Source organism: Ruditapes philippinarum, unplaced genomic scaffold (assembly GCF_026571515.1).
Source record: "Ruditapes philippinarum isolate M1 unplaced genomic scaffold, ASM2657151v2 ctg4461_1_1_1_1, whole genome shotgun sequence".
NCBI classification, from domain to species: Eukaryota; Metazoa; Mollusca; class Bivalvia; order Venerida; family Veneridae; genus Ruditapes; species Ruditapes philippinarum.
Genome location: NW_026865910.1, coordinates 1 through 22,142, shown reverse-complemented (window position 1 = coordinate 22,142; position 22,142 = coordinate 1). Strand labels below are relative to the sequence as shown.

The 22,142-nt window shown below is 34.4% G+C and overlaps 1 protein-coding gene across 1 annotated transcript; it reads left to right on the top strand.

The window, feature by feature from the left end:
* The first annotated feature begins 419 nt into the window (after positions 1–419).
* On the top strand, positions 420–21,257 carry LOC132730707 (aldehyde dehydrogenase family 16 member A1-like). Its single transcript, XM_060716685.1, has 16 exons — positions 420–575; positions 6,604–6,706; positions 7,064–7,190; positions 7,765–7,943; positions 8,541–8,803; positions 9,518–9,670; positions 10,397–10,594; positions 10,796–10,894; positions 11,244–11,387; positions 15,045–15,143; positions 15,746–15,888; positions 16,414–16,581; positions 17,075–17,279; positions 18,010–18,195; positions 18,814–19,001; positions 19,433–21,257. Exons 1-16 carry the CDS (start codon positions 474–476, stop codon positions 19,542–19,544), a joined length of 2,469 nt encoding a protein of 822 aa, XP_060572668.1. The 5' UTR covers positions 420–473; the 3' UTR covers positions 19,545–21,257.
* The last annotated feature ends 885 nt before the right edge of the window (positions 21,258–22,142 follow it).

Genomic DNA, 22,142 nt, shown 5'->3' with positions numbered 1-22,142 from the left:
ACGTTGAAATGTTGGCACATTGAAAAATTACCCATATACAGTAAATTTCAACGGGTCAAAATTTAAAGTGGATTGGGCACATTTTCCATAAGTAATTCAAATATTGATAAAATAAGTTGTATCATTTGGATATAAATATAAATATTCCTTGCGAAAATATCATTTGGATATAAATATAAATATTCCTTGCGAAAAATATGTTGATAGAATTTTTAGTGATTTATACTGAACATTTTTATGGTTATTATATTTTGTTCTTAAACAAATATTTACTGCACTGTACAGTATATTTAAGCAATAATTATCTTATATTCACCAACAATTTTCATATATAATCATTTTGTGGATTGTTGTCACATATGATTCTAAATACTATTAACATAATTATTTTTGGTATTACATAGACCACCAATTCACTTTAATGCTAGCCATCCGGGATGAATACGTAAAGGTTTTAGTCTTGACCTCTAAAGATGGCTTCCACTGCACCAAAATCATCGGAACCGAATTCCATTAAAGAAGTATTCAAAACACTAAGTTACGGACCAGCACCAGAAGCAGATAATGTTGCACAGGTATTTATCATAATTTACTGGTTGTCACGACTGGAAACAAAGTAAGCAAATGGTAATTAGCATCGCCCTGGATTGATGATTCGTCCTACTCACGATTCGCTCCATAAATGTTTGCCCATTTTAAAGATGTTTTGCAAATGATAATTTAAAGTGGGAATAATTCAATGGTTTTGCACATCAAAGAATACAGTATGTTCTTGTTTATGAAATTGTGATATTTTAGAGTTTTTTAAAATTGTCAAACAAGTTGAAAACAAATTTACAGCTGATTTATGTCCAAGACATGCACTCAGTGTTGTAGCCTGGAACCCCGTTGTATCGATCTATTAACCCATAAATCACAACTGCAGTTAAAAACATTAAATTTCCATGAATCTTTATTTTGTATCATTTATTTTGATTCTTTAGACATAAATATTACATGGCAAACATCACTGATTTATAGTTTTTAGCTTTGGAATATACGATTATTTACAGATATGTCAAACAGGTTGAAGAATTAGGTCACGCCATTTTATCGATGCATTGTGAGAATCGCTCATTAAGTCAAAGTTTTGGAAGTCTGACCCATCTTTATGCTACATTTTTCAGTCAATTAGAATAAAAGATGTCTGTTTTAAAATGTCAGCATAAATTTAGGAACTTTCAACAGACAGTAAATGTGTTTTTAATAAGAACACACTATTTATAAATCCATTTATTATCTACAAAGTCTGACGGTACTGGAAACCTGTTTTTTGACCATTTTTACGGCACAAAACAAATGCGAAAGATTTTCGTGACACTTTTGTAAATGTTAGCAATCAGTAGCTACTGCATTTTGCAAAAAAATCGAAAGATTTGTAAATATATCGATACAATGAATAGCACGATACAATGGGGTTCCACTATAATAATATTCTAGAATAATTTGATGTTACTAAGGGTTTGCAAAATAAATTTTGCCATGTTGTATACAAGTTTGGATCAAGGAGGGGTGCGACTTTCATAACCCTAAGAGTCTGTATTCCTATACACAAAATATGGCTATATCCTGGAATAGACCCCAGGCCAGACATCTAAACCAGAAGTAAATATAAGGGTTTCTTTAGTTCATCATATAAGGGGTGTCACGTTTATCCGTTTAAATAGGTATGGTCGGTTTTTAGCTAAAAACTGGTTTATAGGAAGCTCAACAACCGATAACTGAGGTAAGTATTAGACAAAGTGACAATTTTTAAAAAGTAATTCTATGTCGCTTAAACAAATATGTTTAAAAACCAACCCTTGCTGCAGCTGTATACAATGTCAGAACAACATCGTACAGCATAATGTCAGACCCACATCATGCAGCATAATGTCAGACCCACATCATACAGCATAATGTCAGAACCACATCATACAGCATAATGTCAGACCCACATCATACAGCATAATGTCAGAACCACATCATACAGCATAATGTCAGAACCACATCATACAGCATAATGTCAGAACCACATCATACAGCATAATGTCACAAAGCGGCAGAAAAAAAATATCACAATTTCAAAAGAGATTTCACAAAATATTGGGACTTTGTCCTCGAAATACTTTGTTTACCTTCCAGTAAAACTTGATTTACGCCAATTGCAATAACACAGAAATAGTTTTAATCAAGTTAAATGGTTTTTGGGCATGTTGACCAGGTTAATGTACTGACTTGAAGCAGATTTAAGACAGGTCAGAAATAATAATCAACCATTTCCAGTTTCAAAATGTTGCAAAATGCCAAGTAATATGTCATTTTTTTTTTCACAATTTTATGACATATCGCGCTTTTTTCACAAAATGAACAGGTCCAGGCCCCTTCACAATGTTGACAAAAAATGCCCTGGACTCACATTATGTAGCACAATGTCAGACCTACATCATAAAGCACAATATCAGACCCACATCATGTAGCACAATGTCAGACCTACATCATAAAGCACAATATCAGACCCACATCATGTAGCACAATGTCAGACCCACATCATGTAGCACAATGTCAGACCCACATCATGTAGCACAATATCAGACCCACATCATGTAGCACAATGTCAGACCCACATCATGTAGCACAATGTCAGACCCACATCATGTAGCACAATGTCAGACCCACATTCATATAGCACAACGCAGACCCACATCATGTAGCACAATGTCAGACCCACATCATGTAGCACAATGTCAGACCCACATCATATAGCACAACGCAGACCCACATCATGTAGCACAATGTCAGACCCACATCATGTAGCACAATGTCAGACCCACATCATGTAGCACAATGTCAGACCAATATCATGTAGCACAATGTCAGACCCACATCATGTAGCACAATGTCAGACCCACATCATAAAGCACAATGTCAGACCCACATCATGTAGCACAATATCAGACCCACATCATGTAGCACAATGTCAGACCCACATCATATAGCACAACGCAGACCCACATCATGTAGCACAATGTCAGACCCACATCATGTAGCACAATGTCAGACCCACATCATGTAGCACAATGTCAGACCAATATCATGTTAGCACAATGTCAGACCCACATCATGTAGCACAATGTCAGACCCACATCATGTAGCACAATGTCAGACCAATATCATGTAGCACAATGTCAGACCCACATCATGTAGCACAATGTCAGACCCACATATGTAGCACAATGTCAGACCCACATCATGTAGCACAATGTCAGACCCACATCATGTAGCACAATATCAGACCCACATCATGTAGCACAATGTCAGACCCACATATGTAGCACAATGTCAGACCCACATCATAAAGCACAATGTCAGACCCACACATGTAGCACATAACGATTCACAACAACAGATCATGTCATTGAGCAAATAATCAGACATATATATTTTACTTAATGGTTTTGTATGATTGAATTATGAACATAAAACTGGCTGGCTCACTCAAATGATATGTTTACATGTAAAATGTTACCATTCTAAAATTGTAACAGGTAAACGATGATAACCAAAGGCATATTATGATCAAATGTTATTTGCAAATAAAAGTTTATTGACTTTCTGATAAGGGTGTCAGCTCCTTAAGAAATCGTAAACTAGTTGGCCAGTGTAATAGTAGTACTGTTGATAAGTACGTTTGATATTTGAAATATCAGAGGTGAAAGATTGTTTACATATGACATTTTGTTCCTAAATGATACATTTGGAAAACTGTTACATAAATTGTAAGTCTGCTGTAGCAATGTGTATTTCTGTAATAGGTTTATACATTGTTTAATAAATATGAAGAATTTTACTAGTTAATCTTTTTTTTCTGTCTTGTGTTTACAGCTATTATCAGTAAAAGATTATTTTACTCAAGTTTGACATTGGAAAACACTGATAATTGTTATACAGTCTGTTTTTAAATGCAATAGAAACATTTTTAAATGAAAATAATTTGTTATGTTTTGAACTCTACACACTACAGGTAAACACAGAATAAATACAAAGGGTCATTAAAAACCTTGCATTTTTTTAGCTCACCTGAGCTTGCTCAGGGTGAGCTTTTAGGATCGGTGAATGTCCGTCGTCCGTCCGTAGTATGTCCACAATTGCTTGTGAACACTCTAGCGGTCGCATTTTTGCCTCAATCATCATCAAACTTGGTCAGGATGCTTGTTTAGATAATACCTCAGATGAGTTCGAACTTTATCAAACTTGGTCAGATTGCTTGTCTAGTCAATTGCTTGGATGAGTTCGAACATGGGTCATCTCTGATGAAAAACTAGGTCACAGGAGCTAAAAATAGAAAAACCTTGTGAACACTCTAGTGGTCACATTTTTTACCCAATCATCATCAAACTTTGTCAGGATGCTTGTTTAGATAATAGCTCGGATGAGTTCGAATATGGGTCATCTCGGATGAAAAACTAGGTCACCGGAGCTATAAATAGAAAAACCTTGTTAACACTCTAGCGGTCACATTTTTGCATCAATCATCATCAAACTTGGTCAGGATGCTTATCTTGTTGATAGCTTGGATGAGTTCGAACATGGGTCATCTCGGATGAAAAAGTAGGTCACAGGAGCTAAAAATAGAAAAACCTTGTTAACACTTTAGCGGTCACATTTTTGCATCAGTCATCATCAAACTTGGTCAAGATGTTTGTCTAGGTGATAGCTCAGATGAGTTTGAACATGGGTCATCTCGGATGAAAAAGTAGGTCACCGGAGCTAAAAATAGAAAAACCTTGTTAACACTCTAGCGGTCACATTTTTGCATCAATCATCATCAAACTTGATCAAGATGCTTGTCTAGGTGATAGCTCAGATGAGTTCAAACATGGGTCATCTCGGATGAAAAAGTAGGTCACCGAGCTAAAAATAGAAAAACCTTGTTAACACTCTAGTGGTCACAATTTTGACTCAATTGTCATCAAACTTGGTCAGGAAACTTGTCTAGGTCATTGCTGGGAATTAATCGAACATGGGACATCTCGGATGAAAAACTAGGTCACAGGAGCTAAAAATAGAAAAATCTTGTTAACACTCTAGTGGCTACTGTTGTGATCCAAATATTCTGTTAATTGGTCTGAAAGTTTGTTTTGATGATTTCTAAGTCAAGATCGAACATGGGTCATCTTGGATGAAAAACTAGGTCACACCGCCCAAATATGGAAAAATCTTGTTAACATTCTAGTGGTCACATTTTCGACTCAATTATCATCAAACTTGGTGGGGCGTCCGTGGCCGAGTGGTTAAGGTCGTTGACTTCAAACCACTTGCCCCTCACCGCTGTGGGTTCGAATCCCGACAGGGACTTTGGATTCTTTCATGTGAGGAAGCTATCCAGCTAGCTTACGGAACGTCGGTGGTTCTACTCAGGTGCCCGTTCGTGCCTGAAATAATGCACGGAAGGGCACCTGAGGTCTTCCTCCACCAGTAAAGCTGGAACGTCGCGATATGACCTATACTGTGTTGATGTGACGTAAAACCCAAAACAAAACAAACAAATCAAACTTGGTCAGGATGCTTGTCTAGGTAATTGCTTGGATGAGTTCGAAATCGCATGTGAAACTAGGTCACCGGAGCTAAAAATAGAAAAATCTTGTTAACACTCTAGTTGCTACTGTTTTGATCCAAGTATCCTGGAAATTGGTCTGAAAGTTTGTTTTGATGATTTCTAGGTCAAGTTTGAATATGTGTCACCTGGGTAAAAAACTAGGTCGCACTACTCAAATATGGATAATCCTTGTTAACACTGTAGTGGTCACATTTTTGACTCACCTGTCATGAGACACAGGTATTACTGTAGACATACCTTGATTTCAAAACATTTCTGTAATAAAAGAATTTTACCCAAAGATGAGCATAATATATCTTCAAAGTGATGCAATTTCTTTGAAAATTTTCTAAGCTTACATTTTGATTGTCTACTGTTTCTTAGTTTAATTTGTAAGTTTATTTATTTATGGACATATTTAAAGATAGTTGATTTACAAGGCATTAATTCAGTGTCAGGTACCTTAATTTGCATTTCATCTCGTTGGATATTTTAATTAATTTCTTTTGACAAATAGGAAAACCAGTTAAATTGTTGGCTTTATAGTATTATTGTGATATAAGTTGATAAAAGTTATCTCAATGTAAAGTATTAAATGCAAGTAAATGAAATTTTTGCAAACAATATGTTTGCCAATTTTATATTGTATACTTGTCACAAATTTTATCAGACCATATCAGAATTTTTTCAAAGGTATAACTCTCTGACTATCAGTTTAAAAGACCACAAATTGTTGAACTTAACATCAGCTTTAATATTAGGCTTCTTCATACTTTTCTATCCTAATGTAATACATTTCTTTTGGGTTAAAAGCACAGACTTTACTCATTGCATTGCGATGCTTGGATAAGTTAATATTGTTGTTTGTTTCTGTTCATAGACTGAGCAATTTAAGATACATGTACTATAGCTAACAAAGTTTACAGCTCCTTCATTATTCATAATATGAATCTATATGAAATGGGTGTGTTTTATTTATATTTAAGGCGTGGCTAGATGATCATGAGAGGAGTTTTGGACATTTTATTGATGGAAAATGGGTAAAACCAGAAGGCAGGAAAACATATCAAACAAAAAACCCAGCTACTGGTATGTTCATAAATTTTTAATTTATTTTTAGTTGAAGTTAAGTTTTTACTCTGTAATAACTCTTGTTTTGGGTTATGACAAAGCTGCGTCCATCTTTTGACTTGGATTATTCTAAGACCAGCTATATTTTACTGTTCCCCCCTCCCAATCTTTTAATCTATTGTATAAAATGTTGACAAAACAAAGTTTATTTCTGATAATTACAATTTTAATAAGTTTGCCTTTGATAATAACAACACAATTCATTGAATGTTGATGAGAAATACATAATAATATGTCTGCATTTAACCATAAATTCAGTGTTGTAGAAGATGGAATTTGGTATGATGAAATTTGTTTATTTTATGTTTATTTCAGGTCAGACTTTAGCTTCCACTTTACAGGGCACTAAAGAGGATGTAGATCTGGCCGTGAAGTCATCGAGGAAAGCTTATGAGTCGTGGAGTAAAACACCACCTCATGTCCGAGCTCGATACATGTACAGGTAGCTGTTATAGATTATTATGGAGAATGAATAGTGTTATAAAATATTTTTTTGTCACTAATGCATACTATATTGTATATTTTATGTGCTCTTAATTTGAGTCAGGTCAATGAATCTGATTTATGTAATGTGTATGCACATTTCATATCATGGTCAACTTTAACAAATAAAGATGAAACAAAACTTGACTTTAGCATAAGAACAAATGTTAACTTTAGCATAAGAACAAAAACTGACTTTAGCATAAGAATAAAAGCTGACTAGCATAAGAACAAAAGCTGACTTTAACATAAGAACAAATGCTGACTTTAGCATAAGAACAAAAACTGACTTTAGCATAAGAATAAAAGCTGACTTTAACATAAGGACAAAAGCCTGACTTTAGCATAAGAACAAATGCTGACTTTAACATAAGAACGAAAGTTGACTTTAGCATAAGAATGGAAAAGACTAGCATAAGAACAAAAGCAGACTTAACATAAAAACGAAAGCTGACTTTAGCATAAGAATGAAAGTAGACTTTAGCATGAGAACAATAGCAGACTTTAGCATGAGTGGATTTAATGAATTTCAGTGTGGCTAGACATATTCAGAAGCATCAGCGTCTGATAACGGTTGTTGAATCTATGGACAATGGTAAACCTTTCCGTGAAAGCCGTGATGCTGATATTCCAACTGTAGTGCGACACTGGTACCACCATGCTGGATGGGCACAACTAATGGAATCTGAGATGAGGGGTTGGCAATCTATTGGTATGGAATGACTGGTCTAAAAAAATTTATAATTGTTTTGTTCCAATGTAACAGCACAAGAAAGTGACATTATTATCCCAATTTTTGTAATGCACTGGCTTTCTGTCCCAGGCAGATCAAAATATTGAATGTAGTGCATGTTAATTTTGCTATACTGTATATGTAATGGTGGCACTCAGTGTCAATTACTTTGACATGACATTCTTCTTCCATTGGAAAATCTGTCCTGCTAGCTTATGGTCTAGTTATGGAAAGTCTGTTGTTCTACTCAACATGGACATCTTTGCTTTTACTTATTATGCCTATTTTTACTTCTTTAGAAAGGTCAATTTTGAATTTTATTATGTGTAAATAATAGTTTTAGAGAATGTTAGATGCTTGTAACCTGAAAATAGCGATGTGAAATAATTTGTAATAAAAGTAGCAAAATGTAAGCAAAGTAGTATTCTAACTTCCATACAAAATACTAATTCACTATAACTGTACTTATTGCTAAAGAGCAACATTCAGGTATTTCGCCATTGTGTAACTTTGTATGTATTGTTACAAAAGTTGTCTGCTAAACATAAATTGAATACTTACTTTTTTTATATCAAGGTGTTATTGGAGCCATTGTACCGTGGAATTTCCCACTTATGTTGCTTACATGGAAGGTGTGCCCTGCATTGGCCATGGGCAATACAATAACTCTGAAACCAGCAACCTACACGCGACTCTCTGCCTTGCTACTGGCTGAGATCTGTTCGGAGGCTGGCCTGCCACCTGGTGTGTTTAACGTGATCACAGGAAGTGGACAGATGGGCAGTATGCTGGCTTCTCATGATGACGTGGACAAAGTGGCTTTCACAGGCTCAACCGGGGTATTGTTTGTTATTTATTTCTCTATAAATTCAGTATAACAGTTGTAACTATTGATGTACATTTATAATACTGATCAATCCAGATCAGTCCGGATAGGGGAAAGTTTGTTTATGGACAAAAATCAAGCCAGATATTTATCGTACTTTAATATAATTACTGAATAGATGCTTTTAACATAGTATGTATTACTTCCTTTGGTCGCCATTTTGAGTTCATTTGAACTCGGTGCAAATTTATTCGAGTATTATCACGTAGGATATAGGCCTAAAGGCTTATGTCAGTGCTTTCATTGTGTTTGATCATGAAATCCTTACGGTCATTCACACTGTACCTCTGCTCTGTCATGTACAGAAGTAATTGACAGTGCCTTTCGAAAGCAAAGGCATCCAGTATCGGTTAACTGCTTGACAGCTTGCCTAGGATCTGTGTGATGGCTGAACTGTGCTCTAGTATAGTACTATTCAATATGGCTTTTTGCTGGGGAGGGTAAACTACAAACACCCACTTATCAATACTGTTTGACCAGACTCTATACTGATAACAACTCAGAAGTTTTATTTTCATACTTCTAGTGTGTTATTACCATTTCAATGCAAGACCAATCTATCATATTAGTTTTGCATGGTAAGGGCAATTCATTTCTACTTTCTTTGGCTTTATTTTAAAGAATAATCTGATGAAAATGATATTGATGTTTTCATTTGCTATGTTAGGTGGGTCAGACATTGAGGAGATTGATAGCAGGCACTGGTAAGAAGTTGTCACTAGAACTTGGTGGTAAATCAGCTGTTATAGTATTTGACTCGGCTGATCTAGACAGTACAGTGGAAGGTCTGGTTGATGCGATCTGGTTTAATCAGGGACAGGTATTACTTATCTTTAGTTCAAACTTTAATTATAATACATTATATTAATACACACATAACACCAGATTGATATGCCAGACCTATTATGGCACAACACCAAGCAGAACAGTTGTCAAAGCATATCTCTAATAACAGAGGACAAACTATATATGTGAATGTTGAGCCAGTCACAATGTGTAGTGCAGTTTGTGACAGTATATAAAGCTGTACTGAAACCATCATTGTAATGTTGGATTTGTAGTGGCTAAACTTTCACGACTGTTCTGCAAGTTGCCGTGCCGTAATTGGTCTGGCATATTGATTTTATGTGTGTATTAATTCTCTCATTTCTATAATAATTTACACTTGTATCTTAATCTGATTCCACACAACTGTATTAAATTTAATTATCTCCCTTTATATATTTATTGTACTTGTAGTTCTTTAGCCAGTTTTGTCTCCAATGCTTTTACTCCCCCAAACATCTGTCTGCACTGCCTAAAGTAAATTCATGTAGGTGGCCACCTAACTGTCAAGAGAACAAAATATTTTTAGATGTTAGTAAAATGTAAAAAGCCACATTTATATTCGTCTTCCAAGAAGTAGTTTTTTGCTAAACCAGATGATTTTAATTTTTGAAATTTTTTATTTTGTGATCTCCTGATACTTGTGCCGGTATAAAGAATAATTTGAATTGATAAAAGGTAATCATTTATAAGATTTAACTTAATTTGTACACTGTTCTAGGTATGCAGTGCCGGGTCAAGGCTTCTAGTACAGGAGTCAGTGTATGGTAGACTGGTAGGAAAACTGAAAACTAGACTGACCCACTTTAGAGTAGGAGACAGTCTTGATAAAACAGTTGATATGGGTGCCATAGTGGATGACTCACAGAAGAAATCAATAGATGAATATGTAGAAGATGCTCGTAGAGAAGGGGCAGAGGTAGTGCATATGTTTTATCTTCATATTTCTCTAAGTAATTCATGAACTGAGTTGTGTTTAAGTTGTCTACCTGTCTGTCTGAAGACACTTTTATGTACAGTAGAACTTGCCAAAAAATGATTAGACTTCAGGTCTTTGACTCATATATCTTTTGTGATTATCACGCAACACCAGGTCTTAATAAGATCAAATTCATTTCAGGTTTACCAAGCATCAGCATGTATTCCAGTCAGAGGATGTTTTTATCCACCAACGCTAATAACAAATGTTCAGACTGTTTCTAGAGTTGTAGCAGAAGAGGTAAACATCTAGACTGGTGTACAATTTTACTCTTGCTACTGTATAAACAAACATAAAGCATGCCTCATGTCTTTTAATATGTCATTTCTTTTTTAGCACACATGAACATACCAAGTATTCTGAGAATTCATTTTATGTTAATCTATTGTTGGTTTAGTGATAGAAAATGAAAAAATAAATTATGAACCTATTTCATTTTTGCATTACATATGTTTCATATTAAGAATAATACAAATTAAAGAACATTATACCCGATTTCTGGTGTTTTAGCTATTGTTAGAATTGTCTTCAAACATTTTCATAGAATCATTTCCATGTAAAGAAGATTGCAAATTGATTTTTTTTGCAGATATTTGGTCCAGTATTGGTAGTATTACCATTTAGAACAGCAAAAGAAGCTATCACACTAGCAAACAACTCTATGTATGGTCTGGGTGGTAGTGTGTGGACAGAAAATATCTCACTTGCCATGGAAGTGGCTATCAGTATTAAAGTAAGCTATTGTAGCTATACTGTATTATTTTATAATTAAAAACATCACAAGTCCCCCTGCTTGGCTTAATAGGGAGAACATCGTATAAGTACTCCAGGGGTGGCTGGTTCGATCCTTGAATGTAATTTCAATGTGATATTTTATTTCAGACATGAGTCTAATGGTCATTTGTCTCTCTATGACCTTGACCTTTGACCCAGTAACATCAAAATCAATATGTGTCATCTACTAATCATGACTAACCTCCATGCCAAATATGAAGACTGTGGGTCAAAGGAATCTAAAGTTATTGGGCGGACAAGCTTTTTTAAATCAAGGCCCCTGTGACCTTGACCTTAGACCCAGTGACCTCAAAATCAATAGGGGGTCATCTACGAATCTTGACTAACCTCCATGCCAAATATAAAGACTGTGGGTCAAAGAAATCTCAAGTTATTGGGCGGACAAGCTTTTTTTAATCAAGGTCCCTGTAACCTTGACCTTTGACCCAGTGACCTCAAAATCAATAGGGGTCATCTACTAATCATGACTAACCTCCATGCCAAATATAAAGACTTTTTCAGATTTAAAAAAGGTCACTTGGGTAGAAATTGATATTACTGGGTAGTTATCCAGGAAAGTCAGTTAGGTGGATCTACCACCAAGATATGACCAAATATATGATGAAATCACTGTAAAAAAATACCAAAACAAAAACAGAAAAACAAAGAAATATGAGTCACTGTAGTGGTGATCAACTGATGCAAATAGAGGGATGAAAAGACCACAATATACCATATAAGTGGTTCTACGGGCTCCAAATTCTGCGATTTTTCCAAATTTTGGCATGTTTTTATTTCTGCGGACTTTATTTCTGCAGCACATTCTTTGGACAAAACATGATTTAAATTCTTCGGCTCATCTTATCAAAGTCTTAGTCACATTTCTCTACCTATTTTTATACTCCCGCACAACGAAGTTGAATCAGCTTGTCCGTCCGGACGTCTCCCCGTCCGGCCGTCCGGCAGTTTTTCGTTGTCCGCCCAATAACTTGAGATTCCTTTGGCCCACAGTCCTCATATTTGGCATGGAGGGCAGTCATGATAAGTAGATGACCCCTATTGATTTTGAGGTCACTGGGTCAAAGGTCAAGGTCACAGGGGCCTTGACTTTTAAAAGCTTGTCTGCCCAATAACTTGAGATTCTTTTGACACACAGTCTTCATATTTTGCATGGAGGTAAGTCATGATGATTAAATGACCCCTATTGATTTTGAGGTCAAAGGTCATGGTCACAGGGTCCTTGACTAGAAAAACTTGTCTGCCCAATAACTTGCGATTTCTTTGACCCACAGTCTTCATATTTGGCATGGAGGTTAGTCATGATTAGTAGATGACCCCTTTTGACTTTGAGGTCACTGGGTCAAAGGTTAAAAGTCACAGGGCCTTGATTAAAAAAACATATCCGCCCAAAAACTTGAGATTCCTTTGACCCACAGTTTTCATATTTTGCATGGAGGTAATTCATGATTAGTAGATGACCCCTATTGATTTTGAGGTCACTGGGTCAAAGGGATTTTTACTATAATAAGCTTGTCTACTCAAATGCTTAAGAATACCTGTCCGCAGTGACATTTTCACATTTGAAGCATGGAGAATACATAACTTAGCAATGCACTGGCTTAGTAACCTCAAATTTGGCAGGGAGGTTGTCCTTGAGCTCTAAATGGCCACTGTTGATTCTGACAAAGTGGTATGCGGGGGTATTCACGCCACAATAGTGGCAGTTCTAGTATTTGCATGTACACATTCGCATTAAAATTGTGTTTATCGTTGTCATAGCAAAACTACATAGTAATTACAAACAATTATATTGTTTGCTTGCAAACAAATATAATGCGCAACAATAGGCAGTATGCATCTTTTGATTAGTGTGAAATGACGTGTGAAAAATATTCCCTGGTAGTATTTTTAATTTAATAAAATTGAGTTTTGTCCTAAATCAGACAACAATTAATGTATACGACGATTATTTAGCAGTATAAGGGTTAAAATGGTTTTAATGATTTAGTGGTAAACAAACCTTTTAGCGTACAGGCAAACACTATGATGTTTAAATATCTTTATTCATAAATTGGCATAATCTACAATATGTACATCCTTACAGGCACATATTACAAACTTAGAGGAAAGCAATTTTATATAACTCGATGACCTGCTAACCGTTATAATCCGTTAGTTGTTATTATTTAAGAGGCAACAGGTCATAATGTAGGACACATATCGTTAAAAACATGGAGAAATATTCTGCGGTTTTTATTTCTGCGGTGCTGAAACTGACCGCAGAAAACACAGAAATAAAGTCACCGCAGAAAAAACCACTTAGTATAGGTTAGAGTGCATATTGGGTGTTCTTCGTAAATAAGAAAGCTAAAAAGGAGTGGAGCTTGCGAAGCGACTGTAGCTTTCTTATTTACGAAGAACATCCAATATGCACTCTAACCGGCTTAGTGCTCCGCCCATTTTTTTCCGCCCAGCACACTGCGTGACGTCACACGATAGCCTAAATGTGTATAACCATATTTGGAAGAGGTAGCGGTACACATTTTCGGGTCACGTGTTTTGCATAGCTTATTCCCGCATTCTGTCTAGGTAAATCAGACAATATCACGGTGTATTATCCATATCGGTACCCTCTTTGCACGGTACCCTCTTTGAACATACACAGGCCATTCTCTGCTAAAAACAAACCAGCGATGGATAACAATGCAGTAAAAATTCATTGTAATAAGGAAAGGAGGTATGACACGTAGAAAAAATGTATACCACGGAACACTAGAATGTTTTATTTATGTGCTGATTTGTCATGTGCCCGATTTTCATGTAATGCAACTTCACAATGAGCTACAAAAAGTCGACATGTCTTGCCTCGCCTGTCACCTCGACATATTTTTGTAAAATTAATAAATACACCCTACTTTCGGTTTTGCAGCGGCACGGGCTGTAATATTTACATAAAAAGTAAGAAATAATACATACATACTTTGTTAGAATAAGTGAACTTTTTATTTGGAAATTATAAAATGATACTGGTTCCGTAAGTAATAAAACATTTTTATTGTTATTTTGCCTGTTTTCATTTCAATGAACCTCTTTTTTTAATTCTATGCCGTAGTGACGATATACATGTGCGTGTACGGAAAAAAAACATGATGCATAAATATTGATTAGTAGGAGTAAACCTCAAGATCTCTGCACATGCGTATATTTCACTTTAGAGCTCTTCGAAACTTAGCTCCGCCCACTTGCGTTTTATAATATAAAACGTACAGTTTATATAAAATCTGTTCTATTAAGATTTGAAACCTAAAAATTTGAAAAATCCTCGTCGGTGATTGGCTTAAAAAAATTGGCGAGCACTAATACGGTATAAACGAAATCACTGTACCCTGTCTTGTTAGCCTATACAATTCAATGTGTACCCCGTCTTGTGATTACAAGCACATGCTACTTCCTATCTCTGTACCCTTCTTGGTAGCCTATATATTTCAACTTGAACTTTTCTTGCAATAACAGGAAATAGACTTGTTTATATACTGTAAAATTGTGACAAAGCGTTGAATAGTTCTCTTTGATACATTTTATGTACATATGTACTATTGATGAATATTTTATATAGACAGGTACAATGTGGATTAACTCACACAACATGTTTGATGCCGCAGCAGGTTTTGGTGGATATAAACAGAGTGGATATGGTAGAGATGGAGGGAAAGAGGTGTGATATAACATTCTGTAATTCTCAATACATACTTTCAACATTCTGTATATCATATCTGATATATTAAAAACATTTAGAACCTCTTTACTTGTTTCTAAACGTATAAGATAACTGAAAAATATTTAGTTCAATGACTGCATTTCTTATCAGAAATTTGTATTGGATCAGGGTTGAAATATCGGGGTTTCTTTTAATATCGCATGTATGTAATCCTGTACCTAAAACATATCAAGGGGGGCATCTGTTTCCAAGAGAGTTAGGTAGGTGACTTCCAATTACTTGCTTTTTACTGCTGTGGATTTGTATCCAACCAGGGACTTTGAATTCATTAATGTGAAGAAGCTATCGGATAATCCAGTTATCTTACAGAACATTGGTGATTCTAATTTACTGTTCAAGCCTGAAATAATGTGGGGAAAGGCACCTGAGGTCTTCCTTCACCAGTAAACCTTGAAAGTTACTATATGACCTTACAGTACCAAATAAAAGCTGCAACAAATAAAGATATTTTCTATCTCTAAACCTTGTGTGTATAATCTTCATGATTTATTTTTCTACATGTTTGATGAAAATCAAATAGCATTTCAATATAATTACAGGGATTGTATGAATATGTTAGGCCAGCTTGGGAGTCACGTCCACGTCCTGCAAATGTTGAACTTGATTTGAAGACATTTGGTGCAACCATAGGTAGCAGGCCTAATGTCGGTGGTAATGAATGTGGCAAGGGAGAAATACCGAAGTAAGTTCAACAATATAATCTGTATACTTAATTAATGAAGTCATAATTGTAGGACTCGTATTTATAAATGTAACATCGATATTATGGAACGTCAGTGGTTCTACTCAGGTGCCCGTTCGTGCCTGAAATAATGCATGGAATGGCACCTGAGGTCTTCCTCCACCAGTAAAGCTTGAACGTCGCAAATTGACCTATACTGTGTCGGTGTGACGTAAAAGCCAATCAAACAAAAAACAAAAAAACATTGATATTGAACATTTACTTATGATCACATAAGTATGATGGAACAATACAGGAATAATTCTTGGAAAGAAAGTTACAAAAATAGTAGAATTGTTTTGATCCGCTGCATAAAAAATTGCCACTTCAGCAGTGAGAAGAAAATATTTTAAAATGACCATCTTTCTTTGTTAAGGAATTAAGATTCCCCTTTGTAGTTTTTGCGCTATTTTATTTTCATTCAGAAAAGGTTCATTAATTATCATTTTCTTCATAGAAAATTTCTGGAGCTATATTTATATGTAGGATTGATCACACATATAAGATGTATTATGGTGGAGCACAAAAGAGACCAGATGCTCCGTATTCACGCCCTGTCACCAATCCCGACGGTAAAGTTATAGGTCATGTTGGAGAAGGTAACAGGAAAGATATCAGAAATGCAGTAGAGGCAGCTCATAGTGCTGCTCCAGGGTTGGTATTTATATGTACATAAATTGTATTTTATGTAAAATTGATAATCATCAATCTGCTGGTCCCATGTCAGTCACTATGATTTCAATAGTTCTCTACATAAGTCATTCACTATGATCAATTTACAGTTTAACTTTTGAAATTTTTATTGGACAAGCCAAAAAGTTCAGATTTAGGATGTTTCTGGAATTTTTATGTCCATAATTAACCGAACCACTACATAATTATGTGAAATATCAGATATGAAAAGAAATATGAAGTTCTTGAAATTTTATAAAAAGCCATTATATGAGAACCAAATCTTAGTAAGTTTATTGAATATTACTTCCAGCTATCACTGACTTTGTTGGTACAAAAGTAGTAAGTTTTACCAATTTAAAACATGTTTGATGTGATGTGATCATCTGAATTGATATTTAAATTAAGTGAAAATTTAAGTTGATGATGCAGATGAGCGATTTTTGGCTTTCACAGTCTTTTTTTAACATGGCAGGTGGGGAAAGAGAGCGGCCCATAATCGGGCACAGATTGTTTACTACATGGCAGAGAATCTTGAGATCAGGAAACAAGAGTTTGCAGGTAGAATACAAGAAATGACAGGAAAGTCACTAGAGGAAGCTCTGAGAGAAGTTGATGTTTCTATAAATAGGTTATTCCATTGGGGAGCTTATTGTGATAAATATGGTGGTTCAGTACAGGTATTATATCTTTTTAATGTTTTCAACCCTTAACACATTAAGTATCTGTACTAAATTTGTCAGTCTTTCAGTTTAGACAAAACCATTTATCTTTTTAAGGGAAATTTTGAAGAGAAAATGTTTACTGAATAGGGAACAGTGCAGACCATGATCAAACAATGGCACAGATGTGCTGGTTGATCTTGGTCTGCAATGGATGCATAGGTAGAAATCACATGTTGCAAGTAGGATAAGGTTTAATTTGATGAAAATGTTTAAAAAAAAAATTTGGCACAAAAACATGCAAATCAGAAAAATTTAAAGCAAATATCTGGGATTTACTGAATAATCTGGGGCCTTTGCTGTATTTTGGATGACAGATTGTGTAAATGTACAGTTTCTTCTTTAATAATGGAGAAAGCAACATTCATATACCAGTGCATATTAAACAAAATAGAAAAATAATCAAAACAAATTTAGAGTAACTGGCTGTGCTTGTAATAGACACACATGGAAAATAAAAAATATTCATTTTAAAGTCTTTACCAAATTGTACTTGATCACCAACCAGTGATTGTTTATGTTTAAAGTTCAGCAATAAATTGTTTGTCTTTGATATACTGCTTTTATAAATGAAAAGGCATCAGTAAAGCAGTGTTTGTTTATCTAAAGCTGTATTTTATTTATGATTTTTATGTGCGTTTTTGTGTCCCTTAAGATGAAATTAGTATTTAGATTGAATGACTTTCAGGAAACCACATTATATGGAGCAACAGTAAAGATACATGAGCCAGTAGGTGTGATAGGTATTGCCTGTCCGGATCAGTACCCGTTACTTGCCTTTGTGTCGTTATTTGCCCCAGCTGTGATCCGAGGTAACACAGTGGTGATTGTACCAAGTGAGAAATATCCGTTACTTGCCCTCGATCTTTATCAGGTTTGTTTATATATACGTCATTACATGAAATATTTCTAATATTCTAAAATTTGTTCTGAAGTACTTGATACATAAACAGCCTAAAGGTAACTACTGTCATTAGTATAGGGTTTAAGTAAATAGTTAGACTTGAATCAAATATAGGTTTTTTCATTATTTCCAACATACGTTTCTTGCAGTTAGTTCTGTGTTTTAAAAAAACAATGGGTGGCAGACAATGTCATTATTATAAATTAATCTCATTGTTTTTGTGATGGGTTTGACAAAAAAAAAATTGTTGGGAATAATTTACATGTACATGTAGACTTTATAAGGCTTCTGTGTATGGATGTATTCTAGCCTTAATCAGGGTCCATCTGCCCTTTCAGGCGCTGAGAGTTACGAACATAGACATGTCACCCTTCTTGTCACGTTTCATGTCCTTAATTTGCAATAAGTTGACCTATTAATTTTGAATTCAGTAATTATACTGAATATATGTTTACATAAGTTGATTATGTGATGTTTTGTACAGTTTAAATGAATGTATGTAATAGTGTAAAGGTCATTTTACAAAAAAAAAAACAACGTGAAAATCAATGTCACTGTAGTTCTTTTGTATTTTTTCTCCCTATTTAGATATTTGATACATCTGATCTACCAGGGGGTGTTGTCAACATTATCACAGGAGACAGGGACCATCTCACCAAGTTTCTAGCGGAACATCAGGACATTCAGTCTATGTGGTATTTCGGTGGTGCCGAGGGATCGAAATACGTTGAATACATATCTGCTGAGAATGTGAAACGTACTTGGGTAAATTATGGGTGAGTAAATAATCTTATCTTCATTAAATGATCAGTCAAATGTCACATGGATTTTGACAGAATTATGGCCCTTTTGATTTTAAGAAATTCTTCATTATCCAGCTCTTGTTTTACTTTCAGCAGTCAGAAATTACTCAGAATACTGACAGTTTTTGTCTTTATTTATACAGTGCATTGATACCTTATATGTAAAATAAGATGAATTTGGCTAAAGTAACTCAGGCAGGTGAGGTGGTTTGTCAAAAGTCTGTCCTGTTTAGGTGCCATATGATGTGCATTGTGTTGATTAGCCAGAAAACAAAAAAAAAAAATTATAGATTGCTATAAGTTATCAATGGGTGCCTGTTAATTATTTATAGAAACCTGTACAGTTGATACCAAACTTTGATATCTGTGTACATTTCTATCTAACTATCTTATATTGTTTACAGTATTGAGAGAGATTGGGAGGACTGCGAACAAGGTCAAGGTGAAGAATTCTTGTATCATTCCATTCAGGTGAAAAATATCTGGATACCTATGGGAGATGTGTTTGCTAACTAAACTTCTCTACATATCTATTATGTAGAGGTGATAAAAAAGCAAATGACTGTTAAAAAGTAGCGGTTGACATTCCCAAATATACTTACTGGATGTTAATTTTATTTACCTTTTTTTTCGAAAGAAAAAATTTTTTTGTTATTTTTTTCAAGACAATCTCAAGTCATTATGAGTTAAAGACACATTATGCCTCAGAAACAATTTAATTTTTACTTCTTTATAAAGGGTTAATTAAATAATATGAATTTCATAACATTTAAACCATGGTTTAAGAGCATATCAGATGCTTTGTTACCTGAGGAAAGTAGCATTAAATGTGAAACAATTCAATTAATTTGCGAATGAGTAATCTAATGGAAACAATTAAAGTACACGGAAATAAGTTTTTGAGAAATTCAAGTATTTCTGGGGCATAATGGGCCTTCAAATAATCTTGATAGAAACAGCTACAACATGTGTTTGTTTATATCAAACATTAATAACTGAATTTATGTATCTTTGTTAACATTTTATAAAAAGGAGAATCTTGTTGAAATGAAAAGATTTGTTAACTTGTTTTGGACTGTAATATAGAATGTTGTTTTTGTTTTTTTTTATTATGGCAGCTGTGCTTTCATAGATTGTGTATGAATTAACTACCAATAATATAATGGAAATAATGTAATCATGTTTGATGCTAGATTATGTTGATACTTTGTGATATACCCAGTTACAGTGTTGAATCTAGTACAGGGACAAAATTAGGGCACCTGACAATATAATTAGAATAAATTAGATTAATCACTATTTACAAAAAAAATGTTTTTTGTTTGTGGTATTTTACAGAAGAATGTATGTAAACTGTATATATATGTGTATATATTTGTATGTATTTGGGTATTCAGCTAAAAATTTATATCCTAGAAGTTTTGGTATCTATGTAAGAATCTCTTTGTTTGTTTCTTTGATTTAATTTAGCAACCAATTTGTTTTATTATTTGTTTTATTACAGAACAGTATTTGATGTGAACTTTTTTTTACATAAATCAGTATTTAGATTATTTTAGAAATCTCGGTGAAGACCTTCAAACTTTTATGGATAAATGTTTTTGGTTTGAACTTAACCCTAATTTTGTTAATGTCAGTCATTATTTTGTCAGTTTTATTTCACTTCAGTTAAAGAACGTAGTGTAATAAATGATGAATTTACATTTTAGAAGGGGACATTGATTGATCGGTATATTCAGAATTTATTTTTTTAAGTTCGATTTTGAAAAAAAGCTATTAGTTTATAGGCACACTCTGGAATCTGTACCAGTACTGAGCAATGTGTATAAAGTTTCTTACACAAGGAAACATCGGCTTGCCCCTGACATGGTTTGAACCTACACAGAAAGTGATATATAGATTACTAATGGCATGCATTTACTAGTGGATATGTTGATGTAGCCAATGGTCACATAAATATGTATTTTTGTTTATGTTTTAACTGTTTGTAAGTTTTATGCTACTCTTATACCAAATTTGTTTTGGAAAAAAAATATATTGTAATTGTAGATGTCAGAAATTGAATGTAAAAATTCATGTTGGATATGTATTTTATACTGTTCTGTATGCTAGTCATGTACTATGATTTAGAAAGTGTTCATACATTATTTTCATTTTTAATAGTACTCAGGTGATATGTTATAGTCAACCTTTGTTTTCTTGTTAAAGGAACTCCACCAAGGTCAAAAAGCCAAAAAACATAAAATTTCATATTCTTTGATAGATCAAGTGAAGCACTTAAAATGGAAAAATCTGCAAAGGATAATAAGGAATATACTCTGGATTAAATTGAATATCAATTCTGTGCAATTCTTAGACAGATTTGAGCCAAAAGCATTGCAATGATTTTCATATTTGGGTCATTTTGCACACAAAATTATTGTAATGGAAAAAGGGTTGTGGTAATGACCTGAGAATTGGCACACAAGTTATTGGTCTAGATCTACATCAAACGGTATACAAATACCAAAAAAAAAAAAATATTTCCAGTCCAATCATGCCGTAAAAACCTTTTGTGGAGTCTCTTTAACTTTTGTTCACATTTTCTCTTAAACTACTAGGCCAGTTCTGATAATAAAATAATTGGAAGATAGTGATTTACAAAATACATGTAGCTTAAATTGAATAAATTGGTCACAATGAAAGTAAAGAAAATACATGAATAGCGACCCTTTATTGGCTGGTTTTGTACAAAAATAGCTGAATTTTGTGGTTATTTTGAATATAGATTTCTATAGATATTTATAGATACCACCAGAAAAAAACATTGGTTTGCGAATGTTTTCAAAAAAATTTGGATGTACATGTACTTCCAGACTTCTGTTAAATATTTGATTCAAAGTAAATGTTAATTACATTTCATTGAGGCATGCTTTGCCCAGTGGTTCAGGTGGTTGACTTCAACCACCTGCCTCTCACCTGTGGGTTTGAATCCTGACAGAGACTTTGGATTATTTTATGTTAGGAAGCTATCGAGCGTTGGTTCTACTCAGGTGCCTGTTTGTGCGCTAAATAATGCACAGAAGGGCACCCGAGGTCTTCCTGCTCAAGAAGTCCAGATATCACTTTAAATAT

Coding starts and splice junctions, on each gene's coding strand:
- LOC132730707 (XM_060716685.1), top strand. CDS start 474: ATGGCTTCCACTGCACCAAAATCATCGGAACCGAATTCCATTAAAGAA. Junction 7,191..7,764: donor CGAGCTCGATACATGTACAG/GTAGCTGTTATA, acceptor AATGAATTTCAG/TGTGGCTAGACATATTCAGA. Junction 10,895..11,243: donor CTAGAGTTGTAGCAGAAGAG/GTAAACATCTAG, acceptor TTTTTTTTGCAG/ATATTTGGTCCAGTATTGGT.